The sequence below is a fragment of the Hyaena hyaena genome, unplaced genomic scaffold (genome assembly GCF_003009895.1).
Source record: "Hyaena hyaena isolate Hyena2069 unplaced genomic scaffold, ASM300989v1 scaffold_944, whole genome shotgun sequence".
NCBI classification, from domain to species: Eukaryota; Metazoa; Chordata; class Mammalia; order Carnivora; family Hyaenidae; genus Hyaena; species Hyaena hyaena.
The window spans coordinates 257,921-273,382 of record NW_024081577.1 but is presented as its reverse complement, the minus strand read 5'-3'; the positions used below and the strand labels follow the sequence as shown (position 1 = coordinate 273,382).

The 15,462-nt window shown below is 43.0% G+C and overlaps 1 protein-coding gene across 1 annotated transcript in view; it reads left to right on the top strand.

Moving 5' to 3' along the window:
- The window catches only part of B3GLCT (beta 3-glucosyltransferase), a 118,943-nt gene that overhangs the window by 4,363 nt on the left and 99,118 nt on the right, over positions 1 to 15,462 (top strand). The window contains exon 2 of the mRNA XM_039221122.1: positions 9,806 to 9,855. Coding sequence (XP_039077053.1) covers positions 9,806 to 9,855 — 50 coding nt within the window. The remainder of the gene's footprint in view (positions 1 to 9,805; positions 9,856 to 15,462) is intronic.

Genomic DNA, 15,462 nt, shown 5'->3' with positions numbered 1-15,462 from the left:
GGCCAGGGTTTTTTTGTTTGCTTTTCATTAGACACATTATAAATCAGGCATAATTTCTGGGCCTAAAGGGATTATTTGTGGAGAATTTGCACATGTTCTAGGTTTTGCCCCTTTGTAGCATATGGGCAGTCCATCTTTGGGGTTGCTAGATTCTAACTTAAGAACAGTACACAGGAGCTTTAATTCCATCTTTCCAAACACAAAGGAAAAATTCTAGTGCATGTCAGAGGTTCATCAAATCTATTATTGATTGAGAGTCTCCCTTAATTCCATGTTTCAAAGCTCACTTTGTGAAGCCACTCCCAGTGAAACCCGATTCAGTGTAGGCGCTGGTTTGCACTACTAGAAAATGTTAACAGTTCAAAAATAGTATTGAAAGAAAGAACTGTACTCAAAATTTTTGCTCATTTATTCAAAAACTGTTGAGTTATCTACATGTGTCAAGCGCTGGGGATATTGCAGGGAAAAAGGCAGATCTAGTCTAGCCCCGCCCCGTGGAGCTTGCAGTCGCTAGGGGAAGGTGACATTAAACGTTATGTGAAAACAAATCGCACTGTGCTCAGAGCTGTGGCAGAGGAGTTCAGGGTGCTGTGAGATACAGGTCTTTAGCCTGGGGTCTGGAGTAGGGTTCTCAACAGGGGGTGATCTTGCCCCTAGGAGAACACTTGCCAAGGGCTAGAGACTTTTTGGTTATCACAGGGATGGTTTGGCAGGAAGTGCTGCTGGCATCAGAGCCCGTGGTGCTGCTGAGCATCCTGCAGTGCCCGGGACCACCTCCCCCTCCAAAGAATCAAGGGTCTAGTGTCAGTAGTGCCAGGTGCCAGGTTGAGGAACCATGGAGTTGAGGCTCAAGGAAAGCTTCCTGGAGGAGGGGACATCAGAGCTCAGACTGGAAGAGGAAGCAGAAATCAGTTAAATGAAGGATGGGAGCATGCGTGGCAGGAGAAACAGCCTGGTGCCCAGAGGAACACAATGGAGAAAGCACTTGGGCTGGAGAGATCTGGAGAGAGGCTGGGAAGATCAGTAGGGGTCTGACAATGCAGGGTCTTGCAGATGTGGGTAAGGATTTTGGACTTTGTCCTCAGAGCAGTAGGGAGTGGCTAAAGGGTTGTCCTAGGAGAGTGACATGATTTAACTTTGCAGTTTAAGCAACTCACTCAGGCTGTCCTATAAAACAGGGATCAGAGGTGGCCAGTGTGGATGTGTGGGACCAGTGAGGAGGCTGTTGGAATCAACCACAGGAGAGATGATTAAGAATCTCTAAGACCCGGTGATTGACAGGTACATTGGGCTGAGAGGAAGGCAGGGGTCAGGGATGAATCAGGTTTGTGTCATGAGCTGTGGGCGGATACTGGTGCTGTTTACTGATATAGGCGCTAATGGAGAAGGACCAGATTTAAACAATTTTTTTTTATTGTAGTTAAATAACATAGAATTTCTTTTAACCATTTATAAGTGTATAGTTCTATGGCATTAAGTACCCAGGAGTTTTTCTAAAATTTAATTTTAGAGGGAGGTGAGGATGGTGAGTTCAATTTGGACAAGTTGTGTTTGGGGTGCGTGTGAGATAGCCAGGTACCATGTTAGGTGGGGAGTTAGATTTGTGGGGCTGGAGCTCATAGGAGAACTTGGCTATGGAGACATAACAGTGGCAGTTTGAATATATATATGTGTGTGTGTGTGTGTGTGTGTATGTGTGTATATATATATATATATATATATATTTTAAGAGGAGAGTCTTAATTGGCAAAATAAATCCATTTAAGCTTTTATTCAAGATGTGTGGATATCCAAGATTTGGTAGAAGCTGGGGAAGAAAATAGTCTTTATCTGAATGATGTAAACTGTAGGTTTATCCAAAAAAAAAAAATCAGCAAAATTATCATCAAATAAGATTTGAATGTATCTCAGTTACCACAATGCCTTTTTCTCCTAGGGATGTGACTTATTTTCACTCCTAAAAGAATATTTTATGATCTGAAAAGGTGATATGTTTTAGTTTACATCATTGCTAGCCATAAGAAGCTCAAGGCTCTTTGCACATCACGCTGAATTTATCTTCTCCAGATCCTTGAGGGTGGATATACTAGAGTTTGTTCTTCGTTTATGAGGTGGAGGAAGTGAAGGAAGGTAAATGGCCAAGGCCTATTGGAAAAATAGCCCCTCTCCATTCCCTTTAGTGTCTGTCTACCTCTGCAACCCAATGTGTCAGACTTCATCACACAGGGGAGCCACCCTAGTGTCTTCGTCAAGGGCCTCTTTGTAAAAATGCAGATTACAGGGGTCCTAGCTCCAGATTTTTCTGATATCGGCAGATCTGAGAGGAGGCCTGTGGATTTGCATTTTTAACCAGGCCCCAGGTAAGTTGTATGTGCCAGTGGGTGCAGAAACCCTGCCTGGCCCACCCTAGAACCAGGTATATACTGGGACTCCTACTGGGCGATTTTATTGCTTATCTGTAGAATGTAAAGTTAATGGCTGGTTGCTTTGTCTTTAAAATAAAATAAGGAGCTGCTTTGGAGATAGCAAAGTGTGGAATTGAGGCCTGATAGGCCTTGGTCAGGTTATTTCTTCTCCTAGGGAAAGGAACCAGGAACCCCAGAATTCAAACTGAGCAGACTTTCTCTGGTTCCACCATCATCTGGCACATTTTCAAGTGCTACTAGAGGGGCTGCAGTGTGGGGAGTTCACATCTCAAACAACAGAGTGGTGGATTGTTAGAGCAAAGGTTTTTGGACAACTGACAGATTTGTAAGGCTTTAGAACATCTCATACTGTAGGTACCATGGATTCATGGACAGGGAGGCCTTCTAAAACCACTTTTTGTATTACAAAAATAAGATACCCCACATTTAAGCATACATTGTATTTTTATAAGTTAGCTGGATGGTTAGCCATTAACTACGACTCTTGCAAAGTGAAGGGATTGTACAAGGTGCTGATTTTTCTGTGGTTGACTTCATTCTGGGGTGGATTGTATGACCAGAGATTCATCTGTCCCTCGCCTATGACTCAGCACATGGAACAAGCTTATGAGGATGGTGTTTTGAATCTCTCCCCCAAAACCCTGAGTTGGAATTTTCTTAATTTCACATCCCAGGTGGCTTATGGGTTTTCACATTATTTGTTTAAATGACATATGAATCAAAGAAGCAAATGATCTTTTTCTTCCTAAAATATACAGTTATTTCCTCATTCTTTCCTTTTTTCTTTCTGTTTACTGTCCTTCCTGTAAATATGTTTATCCTTTGGCACTGAACATATGTGGGCCCTTGGCCAACTTTGTTGTCAAGTGAAAAACAATTTGTATTCCAAACTCCATTTTTCCATTGACTTCTCTGATAAAACAGAAGGTGTGTTTCAGATGGAGTAAGATCAAAGAGGCGGAGGTGGTGGCTCAAAAGAGGATGGTCATGCTTGCCACACTTGGGGGGAGGCCAGGCCCCCTCTCTGTCACTTCTCTCAACTGGCCTATCACTTTGTAAGTGGTGCAGAACCCACGCAAGGGGCCCAGGGGTTCCCTGACCCCAAGTGTTGTCCACCTGTCTGTCTGCTTGCAGAATTGTGCTGGTGTCCTTCAGCACTGCGTATCTCTCTTACCGAGTTTGCTGTTTGGCACCTGAGTGAAAGGCTCCATAGCCCTTCCCACGAGTCAGGTAATATCCTGAACCAGTATATACACTGACTTACTGCATTCTCGTTTAGTTTCCCCCTCTTTAGATTCACTCCCTTTTACAGGGACGGAGGCAGAGGATCTGTGAGGCTAAGTTGCCAGCCCATGTTGCTTGGCTACTAAGTGGCAGAGCCTGGATTTGATGCCATGAGGTGCGAGTCTAGATTCTGTGTATCTGACCAGTGTGCCGTGCTATTCTTCATAGTGGAGCCACACCTGGAGGCCAGGTCTCCTGTACCGCAAGCTCGGTCCCTTGTACTCTGAAGCTTTAAGGAGAGAATACTTTAAAAGAATACCTTGTAAATCCTTCTGTCTAGCTTCTCCTTTGCCTGGCCATTCTTTTTTGTTTTCTTTACAGTTGTGTCCCTGAAATGTTGTAGTCCACTGGCTCCTGTCTGTCCCATCCAGTCTTGTGGCTTTGGTTCCTTTGTACAGTGGAGACATGGCAAGTACCTCTCCTCTTGACCCCTGTGCCCAGCTCCACACTGGGCTGTGGGTGCTGCTGGATAGATCCTCTTGAGTTTCCTCAGCACCTCAGGATGCTGGGACCCATATTGTGTTTTCCCACACATCTGCTCACCGGGCCTTATTGTCTAGCTGGTGAATGGCCCCCCAGTGGGCTCAGCCACTCCATCTGAATCCCACATTCACCTACACTCCTTTCTCTCAGTCACTGACCCTTGTGGACTCTCCCTTTCCCACCCCATCCATTGGTAGGACCTATCTCAGCCTGTGGATTCTGCTTAGATATCTCCAACACCTGCTTTTGCTCACAGCCTGCTGTGCCCAGGCACTGCCTCATCTGAATTGTCCTGGATTGTATCTTTCATTGCCTGCTCCATTAGCTGGCATGTTTGTGCCCTTTTTTGTATCCCCACAGCCCACCCAGCAGGCTCCTCTAGAAATCCGGCTAAGGCACACATGTCAATGTGGCACTCACTTTCTTAGAAGCTTTTCATAGCAGTTAGAATAAAAGGAGACTCCCTAACACTGGCCCTTTTTCATGATATGGCCCCGCTGTCTCCAGTCTCATCTCTAGCCTCAGTCCCTCCCCTCCCCTCAAGGGTCCCTGCCCCAGTCTCTCCCCTCCCCCCAGGTGTCCCTGCCCCGGTCTCTCCCCTCCCCCAGGTGTCCCTGCCCCAGTCACTGCCTCCCCTCACATGTCAATTTTCTGGGCACATTGGACTGTTTACCGAGCTTTGATGCAGAAGCCTGTTTCTAGGCCTCCTTGTTCTTATACTCTGAAATCTCTGCTGCCTGGAATTTACTTCCTCAGGCCCCGTGTTGAGCTTGCCCCCAGCAGTGCTCTCCACTTTGGAACCCTCCCCTTCCCTCTGCTGTGCTGCCTTGGGTGAGCTGCCCTCTGTCTCCAGCCCAGGTGCTCCCTTGGGGACTCCCGTTAGAATGACAGCCATTCAAGTGTGGACACTTGTATACTTGGTTGTTGACCAAGTGACTCTGCTCTCACATTAGCTCTTTGGGCAGCTCCTTATTCACCTTCCCCAGCTCCTGGCATAATGCTTGGCACTAATACACCCTCTGATTTTCTGTTGAACAAATGAAAATATAAATTCATAATGATAATGACCATCGCTGCGAAGCCCCAAAGCACTCAGCATGTGCCGGGCCTATTATAGGAGCATAATGTGTGCTAAACTGTGGGTCTTTGACCACATGCCTGGGCTGGTTCTGTCCTCTGCCCAAGTGGAGGGACTGGGGCCCTCCATCCTCAGCATGGGTGGATAGAGCTGCTGGCCAGTATGGCCACAACCCCAGGGACAGTAGATTGGTCTGAAGAGGAGGAAGAAAAGGCAGGCCCTGCCCCCTGTCTCTGGGCCTGGGTTTGGGTGAATTTGTTTGTTTCCCTCCAGCTGCTGGCATGGATTATCTTCAAAGAGGTAATTGGAACTAAGTAAATTGGCTGTGGGATGTGTACTCTGGAGCTTAAGGCCTCTTCTGGAGGACCTGGAATTAAACCTGGAAAGCTCTGGGGCGCCGGAGCCACTCCGGGAGGAGCTGCACTGGGTGAAACGGTTTGTAAGTAGGTCACGGCAAAGAACATGAAGCTGCCTCCCACAGCCTGTCAGAAGAAAAAGTGGGGCAGAGCCCATTAGAGACCCCAGCCCGAGTCTGCAGGGCCACCAGCTGCATGCTTCCCGTGAGTGCTGTGGCTTCGTCCTGGATGGCAGAGAGGGCTGTGCAGTTCCAGTCCCTCCCGGCCTCTGGGTAGGGCCACGACCACCGACCACCTAGATGCCGCCCGGACTGGCCCCAGACATGGTACCACCGGCAGCTTTATGACCCTGTCTGCTGAGTTTGCAACAGTTCAAGCCCCACACTAAATGCTTTCTGCAGTATCTCACTTGATCTTTCTAAGATCTCACTTGATCTCACTAAGATTTCCTGTCTTAGTGTTTTTTTGTTTTTTTTTGTTTTGTTTTTGTATTGAATCTGGTTTTCTGTGATCCCTGTTCCTGGGTTAGTCCGGGAGGACAGACCAGGGAACAGGAACAAACTGGAGTTAGGAGGTGCAATCATCTTTCCTGCATGACTGTGGGGTCCCTCCTTCCCAGGAACAGGATACGATAGTTGATTAGTGTTGCTTAAATGTATTGCAATTAATTCCTCTCCAGTTTTCTGGCACTCCAGGGCTTAGGCTGTCCTCTAAATCTCAGTCCCAGGTTAGTTGTAAAATCTTGATTTATCTCTCAGAGTAGGTGTGCTAACACATTAGTTGGCTTGAATTATTTAAAGTTATCACGGAAAGGTCTTATTTCTATTGCCCGTCCTGATTTGCACTTTAAATATAGTTCCCTGTAGCAACTCACAGGAATTCATGTTGAAAATAGAAAAGGGAAAATTACTTTTAAACAGCAGTTTGGCATATAAGAGCATGATTTACCTTGGAATACTTCTCCAACTGCACATTAAGGCCAACCTTTCAAGAATATTTTTTCCCACTGAATCTGGAAATTAGTATGAAGCCAAACAGCGAACATCCAGCCTCAGGTGGCCATGCCCTTTGGCAGAGCAGGGGGGATCCCTTCCTCTTTCCCCCATCCCTGGAGCTTGCAGTGTTAAAGTACCACTGTGTGCTCTTCTTAGGGGTTTGAAGGTGAGGCAATTTCTTATCTCACTTGCTCATTTTTCTCCCTCTTCTCAAATTTCACCATTTCTCCTTCACATGCTTGAAGTGTGGAAGCTGGAATTTTGTTGGTAGGAATTTAATAAAGGATCCATTCTTTTAAGATTGGCTTTATTAGTGGTATAGCATAGGTTGTGCCTTCAAAACGCATCTGGTTTCCTGGTGATTTGTTTAGATTATGGAAACATAAAGGTGAAAACAAAAGGTAAAAAGATATTTTTTAATATTCATTTAGTGACGATTATCTTGCGATATAATTTGCTCTTATACCTGAGCATAACTCCAAAGCATGTCTTATGTCAGTGCTTTATGTATTTACTTTTTAAAGTAAGCTCTGTGCCCAGCGTGGGACTTGAACTCACAACCCCAAGATCAAGAGTCACATGCTCTACTGACTGAGCCAGCCAGACGCCCCTGTGTTACTGCTTTAAATATTACACAATTTATTTCAATCATGGGGAAAATTTCACAGCAGAGTGTCATAGAGACAGATGTTGGTTTTGTGTTTTTTTTAAAAGAATATCTTGACTCTGGGCCTTTGTATTTTCAGAGGGAACTAAAATCTAGTTTACTCCTAACTGTAGGTAAGCCTTGCCTGAATAAAGGTACACTGTCTTGATTGTGACAAAGAGGATTTGTAGAATCCACTTATTTATTGGGAATGTCTTCCTTTCATGTAATTCCTGAATTAAATGTACTCAAATGACATTAGTTGCTCGCTTATGAAAGGTGATGCGTTAGTAAGTTTCAGAACTAATACCAAATAAAGGCATGTTTTCTTCAATATAGAGTCTGCATTCTAAAGGACTTTTGTGTTGACATACTCTTCCTTTTCACATAGCCATCTGGCCTGCAAAAAAAGTGAGGTAAGACTAAATCCTGGTTATTACATGATGAGTCACTGAATGTGTTAAGCTGAGAAGGGTTTTTTTTTTTTTATCTTGACAAAAGAGGGAATTCTAGCCCAGGGAGCTTTGACTGTCTGTGTTTGGAATTAAGAATTGATGGAGTCGGCAGGGACGGATTTTGGACTCAGAGTCGAGTCTTAGATTGACCATGGTTGTTGTATCCTGCACGCTGTTGGAATGTTCTATTTCCTGCAGTTCTGTGGTGCTAAGTGAGATTAATGTGTTGTGGCTTCCTTACATGATATTCATTAATAATTCTGTTTTTGATAGCTTCTCGAGGGCTTTCATGTGTACATACTAGTTTGGAGGTAAATAAAATAAGACCAAACCAAAGAATTAAATACCCAGAAGCAGACTTTAAAATGGTATTTGGGGTTAAATTCTTTCTTTCTTCTTAGAAGTTAATGAATGATTTGGGCTTTTTGGTTGCCTCCTTCTGTGTGTGTGTGTGTGTGTTTATAAAATGAAAAATTAGATCAGATTGTAGTGAAAATAAATTGGTTGGGGGACACACACTAAATTCCTTCATTTTGCTTGATGGATGTTCCCTAGTGTAAGGAGTAGACAGCCTGTTAGTGGTGTGTGATCCCAGGGCTATCGCAAAGACTTGCATTCACTCATTCATTCATTCATTCATTCATTCATTTGATAAATATTTACTGACCTTCTCCTGTGTGCTGGGCTGTGTTCTAGGTATGGGGCACCACATTCCTGCCTCCACAGAGCTTACAACAAACTAATATGTAAGGGAAGCAATAAACAGATAAATAGGTATTATGTCAGTGGTGCAGAGTGCTCTGGAGAAGAATAAAGCACAGTGAGAAATGCAAGGAGGGGTGGAGTTGGGGATTTATTATTTATATGAGACAGTCTCAGCAGGGCCTCCTATAACATCTGCTGTTACCTAAATTTCACACAGAGAAGTTCATTTGGCTTACGTTTCAGGCTCACCCTGCCTTTTGAGATGTCATCTTGGAAATGGAAATAATTAAACCATGGTAATCATTTACGTCTTAGTGTGGATAGGTTTTAGATGATTTTGTTTGAGCAAATGTTAATGGGAGAGAACTAGAGGCAATGAATGTCCGGGGGTGGGGGCAGGGAGAGGTCTTCTTCTGCCTCTCAGGAGCACCTCCCCCCTTACCACAGGAGACCTACCACTGAAGCTTCTTGTACCACATTTCTACTCTATGGAATCGGCTGTCTGACACTTTTAGTCCATTATTGCTCTACGGCGTTGCCCATTTTCTCCGGGGGATGCTAATTGGAGAAATCAAACTCTGTGAGATGCTTTCCTCTTAGCTCCTCAGGAGAAATGCACGTAACTTTAAAGTATATTTTTTCTTGTCTAGTTAACCTGCCTGCCTTTTGGGTTTATTATTTTGCTTTATATTTTCTAAGTGTTACTATCATGTTGTTGTTATTATAAATGTGGAGCCTAGATGTGTCTCTAGGGTTATAGGCCTATCTTTATTTGTGGGCCCCAATGCAAAGCATTGAATCCTTCTAAATAGGGAAGGATTTTAGTTCCTCTCGCTGTCTTGGCCCCATTGTGTTAGTGGTTCTGTGAACTGTCCCCTGCGTGCGGTAGCATCATCTATACCAGACTTCTAACTGACAGGCCCTGAGACTGAAAGCTTGCCCCAGATTTAGCTCTGTTGCCTGCCAGGCCCTGGCTGTGATCGTGTGAGCAGGAATTTGTACTGCTTCCCTCTAGATTCTCAGGAATTCCCCTTTGCCTTGGAAGGCATCGTTGAGGTTGCTAAGAAGTTGTATTTTGTACACATCTATTTTGTAGTTTCTATCCGTAGACACAAATGGTGTACACAGATTCCAGTTTCTTTGAGGTAGTATTTCTTCAACTTGGTAGCCTAAGCACGTTGGCTTCGCACCGATGAATAATTTCAGGTCCAGAGATGAACATGGTACTAGTTTGCAGCAAATGCAGCTGCTTTTAAGAATGAACAAAGTATGTCTTATTAAAGTACTCTTTTTTCCTCCTCATTTTAAGCAAAACTGTGAACATGAGAATGAATCTTAACTGATAATTTTAATGTAAAAATGTTTTCTTTTTTCCAGCCTTTGCTTTGGTTTCTGAAGATATAAAGAAAGAGGTCAAGCAATCTAAGGTACTAATTCTAATGATCAAATCAATTCTTCCTGTCTGAGATTCATTTATATTTTCATTCATTTATGTTCATGCATTATATTTTCTTTGATAGCAGCTGTAATGATTTCATCTTTTAGTAGTTCTCAGGTTTTTTTTTTTTTTACAAGTTAGTGAAATTTTGGTCAACATAGATTTTTAATCCATAGTGGCAACCTACAGATAAACTTGCTTTATTTTTTTATTCTTTATTTAATTTAAACCCAAATTAGTTAACATATAGTATAACAATGATTTCAGGAATAGAATTTAGTGACTCATCACTTCCATGTAACACCCAGTGCTCATCCCAACAAGTGCCTTCTTTAATGCCCATCATTCCCTTAGCCCATCTGCCCACCCATCATCCCTCCAGTAGCCCTCAGTTTGTTCTCTGTAGTTAAGAGTCTCTCACGGTTTGTTCCATCTCTATTTTTATCTTATTTTTTTAGATAAGCTTGCTTTAAAAAAAAAATCCCTTAGTAGTTACAGCAGGCCAAGTAGGTTTCCAAAAAAGTATTTTGATATGGATTTAGACATTTTGGAAGTCTTGCTTGGACACCTTAGTTTTCTCGAGTGTGACTGCGTCTAGACTTGGGCTTCATTTTCCCAGTCTCAGGGATAAGTAGTATGCTATGTCCCTGGGGTCACAAGAGCCTGAGTCTTCCTCACCTTGTAGGTGGCACTATGTAATGATACTGAAGATGACTGCCAGACTCTTTGCACAGTTGGGACCAGGAGCTGAGACCTGGGGGACCAATGGAGATGGGACAGAACTTACCCAAATCTCAGAGCGGCTGCTTTCTCATAATTGTTTGTGTTCAAGAACCTCACCTGAAAGTCTACCATTTCGGCTTTGCACTAGATGAGTTTAGAAGATGAGAGAGAGAAACAATATTTTAAGAATGTGAGTTGCCTTTATCATATTAGCTAAGGCTCAGTTGACTTCATTTATTTAATCCTATGATTAGTGTAAAAGCATGTTTTTAATGGAATGTTTCTTTTGTCAACACAGTGTTATCTTTTCTAACCATACTCTGGGTTTCCTACACAGGAACAATAATAATGCTTTCCTTTGGTTTTAAGATCCTTTATGGTTAATAAAACATTTTCAGACATTTCACTTCAGACTTGTTCTTCACAATAATCCTGTTATTGCTAAGCAAAACAGATATTCCCATGTCCAGGCACACCGCAGGGAGGCTGTGGGTTTGGTTTCACCGCAGTAAAGCGAGTTAAATGCATTTTTTTGCTTTCCAGTGCATAATAAAAGTCATATTTACACTATAGTGTAGTCTGTTAAGTGTGCAATAGCGTTATGTCTAAAAAATATACATACCTTAATTACAAAGTACTTTATTGCTACAGAATGCTAACCATCATCTGTGCTTTCAGTGACTTGCCATCTTTTTGCTAGTAGAGGGTCTTGCCTCAATGTTGATGGCTGCTAACTGATCAGGGTGGGCTTACTGGAGGCTGGAGTGGCTTTGGCAGTTTCTTAAGACAACAGTGAATTTTGCCTCATTGATTGACTCTTCTTTCATGAGTGATTGCTCTGTAGCGCGTGATGCTGTGTGAGAGCGTTTCACCCACAGTAGAACTTCTTTCAAAACTGGAGTCAGTCCTCTCAAACCCTGCTGCTGCTTTCACCACTAAGTCTGTGTAATATTCCAAATCCTACGTTGTCAACCTTCACAGCATCTTCACCAGGAGCAGATTCCGTGTTGAGAAACCACGTTCTTTGCTCAGCTATGAGACTCAGTCCTCACCCAATCACGTTCCATCACGAGATCATAGCCATGCTGTCCACCTTCAGGGCCCCTGTCTGGTTCTGGTTCTCTCCCTGTTTCTACCACATCCACAGTGACTGCCTCCACTGATGTTCTCAACACCCCCAAGTCATCCCTGAGTGTGGGAATCAACTTCTATCAAACACCTGTGCATGTTGATATTTTGACCTCTTCCCACGAATCATGAATGTTCTTAATGACATCTAGAATGTTGAATACTTTCCAGAGGTTTTCAATCTGCTTTGCCCAGATCTATCAGAGAATCACGTGAGAGCTATAGCCTTACAAATGTGTTTCTTTTTATTTTTAATGAAACCATTTTAATTCTAGTGTAGCTAATATACAGTGTTATTTTAATTTCAAGTGTATAGTGTGGCAATTTAACAATTCCATGTATTACTCAGAGTTCATCAAGATAAGTGTGCTCTTGATTCCATTTACCTATTTTACACCCCCACCCCCCACCCCATGGCAACCCTTTGTTCTCTATAGTTAGGAGTCTTGGTCTGTCTCTCTTTTTCCTTTGTTCATTTGGTGTTTCCTTTGTTCATCATATGGTGTTTACCTTTCTCTGACTAGCTTATTTTGCTTAGCATTATACTCTCTAGCTCCATCCATGTTGTTGCAAATGACAAAATATCATTCTTTTTATGAGTGAATAATATTTCATTGTGTGTGTATGTGTGTGTATATACACACACACACATCACATCTTCTTTATCCATTCATTTAATGGTCAACACGTTGCTTCCATAATTTGGCTATTGTAATTAATACTGCAAGTAACATAAAGGTGTACATATCCTTTTGAATTAGGTTTTTTTTTTTTTTTTAATGTTTGTTTTATTTGGAGAGACAGAGAGAGACAGAGCATGAGTGGGGTAGGACAGGGAGGGGGAAGGAGACACAGAGTCCAAAGCAGGCTCCAGCTGTCAGCACAGAGCCTGTTGCAGCACTCGAACTCACAAACAGTGAGATCATGACCTGAGCTGAAGTCAGACACTTAACCCACTGAGCCACCCAGGTGCCTCTTGATTTAGTGTTTGTGTTCCTTGGATAAATACCCAGTAGTGTGATTGCTGGATCATAAGGTAGTTCCAGTTTTAATTTTTTGAGGAACCTCCATACTATTTCCCACAGTGGCTGCACCAGTTTGCATTCCCACCAGCAGTGCACAAGGGTTCCCCTTTCTCCACATCCTCACCAACACCTGGTGTTTCTTAAAGCTTTTAGCCGTGAAATATGTTTCTTAAGTAAGAAGACCTGAAAGTCAAAATAACTCCTTGATTCACAGGCTGCAGAATGAATGCTGTGTCAGCAGCATGAAAACAACATTCATCTCCTTGTGTGTCTCCATCGGGGTTCTTGGGTGACCAGGTGCATTGTCATCGAGAAGTAATATTTTGAAGGTAATTTTTTTTCCCTGAGCAGTAGGTCTTAAAAGTGGCTTTGAATATTCAGTAAACCATACTGTAACTGATGTGCTGTTCTCCAGGCTTTGATGTTCCATTTATAGAGCTCAGACAGAGTAAGGTTAGCATAATTCTTAAGGGCTCTCAGATTTTTAGAATGGTCAATGAGCACTGACTTTTGCTTCAAGTCCCTTCGAAGCTGCATTGGGCCCTAACAGGAGAGTCAGCTTATCCTTTGAAGCTTTAAAGCCAGGTGTTGACTTCTCCTCTCTAGCTCTGAAAGTCCTTGGTTGCATCTTCTTCCAATAGAAGGCTCTTTTGTCTACACTGAAAACCTGTTGTGTAATGTAGCCACTTTCATGAATGATCTCAGCTAGATCTTTTGGAGAACTTGCTGCAGCTTCTACATCAGCACGTGCTGCTTCACCTTGTACTTGTATGTTATGGAGACGGCTTCTTTCCTTAAACCTTATGAGCCTACCTTTGTTAGCCTCAGACTTTTCCTCTGTAGCTTCCTTACCTCTCTCAGCCCTCACAGAATTGAAGAGAATCAGGGCCTTGCTCTGGATTAGGCTTTGGTTTAAGGGAATGATGTGGCTGGTTTGATCTTCTAACCAGAGCACTCAGACTTTCTCCACATCAGCAAGGCTGTTTCTTTTTTTAAATTTTTTTAAATGTTTTATTTATTTAAACATTTAAAGAGAGAGAGAGAGACAGCATGAACAGGCGAGAGTTAGAGAGAGGGAGACACAGAATCCGAAACAGGCTCTAGGCTCTGAGCTAGCTGTCAGCATAGAGCCTGACGTGGGGCTTGAACCCACGAACTGTGAGATCATGACCTGAGCCGAAGTTGGACACTCAACCGACTGAGCCACCCAGGCGCCCCAGCTGTTTTTCTTTGTTATCATTTGTGTGTTTACTGGAGTAGCACTTTTAATGTTCTTCAAGAACTTTTCCTTCACATTCACAGTTGGCTAATGTTTTGGTGCAAGAGACCTAGTTTTCAGCTGTCTTGACTTTCAATGTACCTTCCTCACGAAGCTCCATCATTTCTAGCTTTTGATTTAAAGTGAGAGACGTGCAATCCTTCTTTTCACTTGGGCACTTAGAGGCTGCTGTAGGGTGACTCACTGCCCTAATTTCAATATTGTTGCATCTCAGGGAATAGGGAACCCAGAGAACAAGGAGAGAGATGGGGAACAGAGCACACACAACATGTATCCTTGAAGCTCACCATCTTACATGGGTGCTATTCCTGGCATCCCAAAAACAATGACCATAGTAACATCAAGGATGGCTGGTCACAGATCATCCTATGAAATGTAATAATAATGAAAAAATTTGACGTATTGTGAGAATCACCAAAATTTGACAGAGACACAAAGTGAGCAAATACTTTGGGGAAAAATGGTGCTGATAGACATGCCCAATGCAGGGTTGCCATACCCCTTCAGCTTGTACAAAACACAGTATCTGTAAAGCATGATAGAGCAAAGCATAATAAAACACAGTATGCTGCATAGCAGAGAAAACCTACCCTCAAAGAAGTTACGTGATTTGACTAAGGTCACACAGCAATTAAAAGGTGAAGTCAGAATCTAAATTTCCTGCATCCGTGAATTTTTCACACTGTAATTTTGTACAGCTGTGTGCATTAGAATCTGTACATGTGTTTGGCAATAATCAAGCTCCTTTGTAATGAACGTAAAGTGCTACCTGAGGGATATTAAAAGGGAATTAAAATTTTGTGTGATGAATTTAGAATTACAGCATACACTTTCAATTAGAGGTTTTAACTCATCTTTTCAAATGAGGAAATATATGTATCCATCTTCTTAAATACATATATAAATATAGGTAGAAATAAGGTAAGTCTAAGATCTTAGTGTCATTTTTCATGCAAAGGTATGAAAACCCTGGAAAAATGTCATTAATCCAACCTGTGCTTAGGCCAATGGAGCCAAAAATGCCATTAATCCCCTGAGGAGAGGCAGTGATAAAATTTCTACTGTACCCAAGACTGGGAGAGAAGAATTAATTTGTCTGTAGGTCACCTGAAGTCTGTAGATGAACCTGGAGATAGGAGTTAAAGGCTCTTAACAACAACCACATTAATTTGGGATCATGAGATTATCACCCTCTGCAGAACTGATCAGGACTTGCCCTGCGGTGCTGCTCGGAGGCTGCTGCCTTCCATCCCCCTTCGCCTTACTGCGTGCTTTAGTCAGGACCCTGGGCAGGGCTTTTTCTAGAATGCAGGCAGCCCCACTCAGGGCTGGGGGCCTGCCCCACACAATGTTCACTCACTGGTCGGCATCAGGTGGCATACAATCCGAATTCTGGGTGCTGCCAGTGCCCTGTGATACCCTCTGGGACTTGGCCACTGGG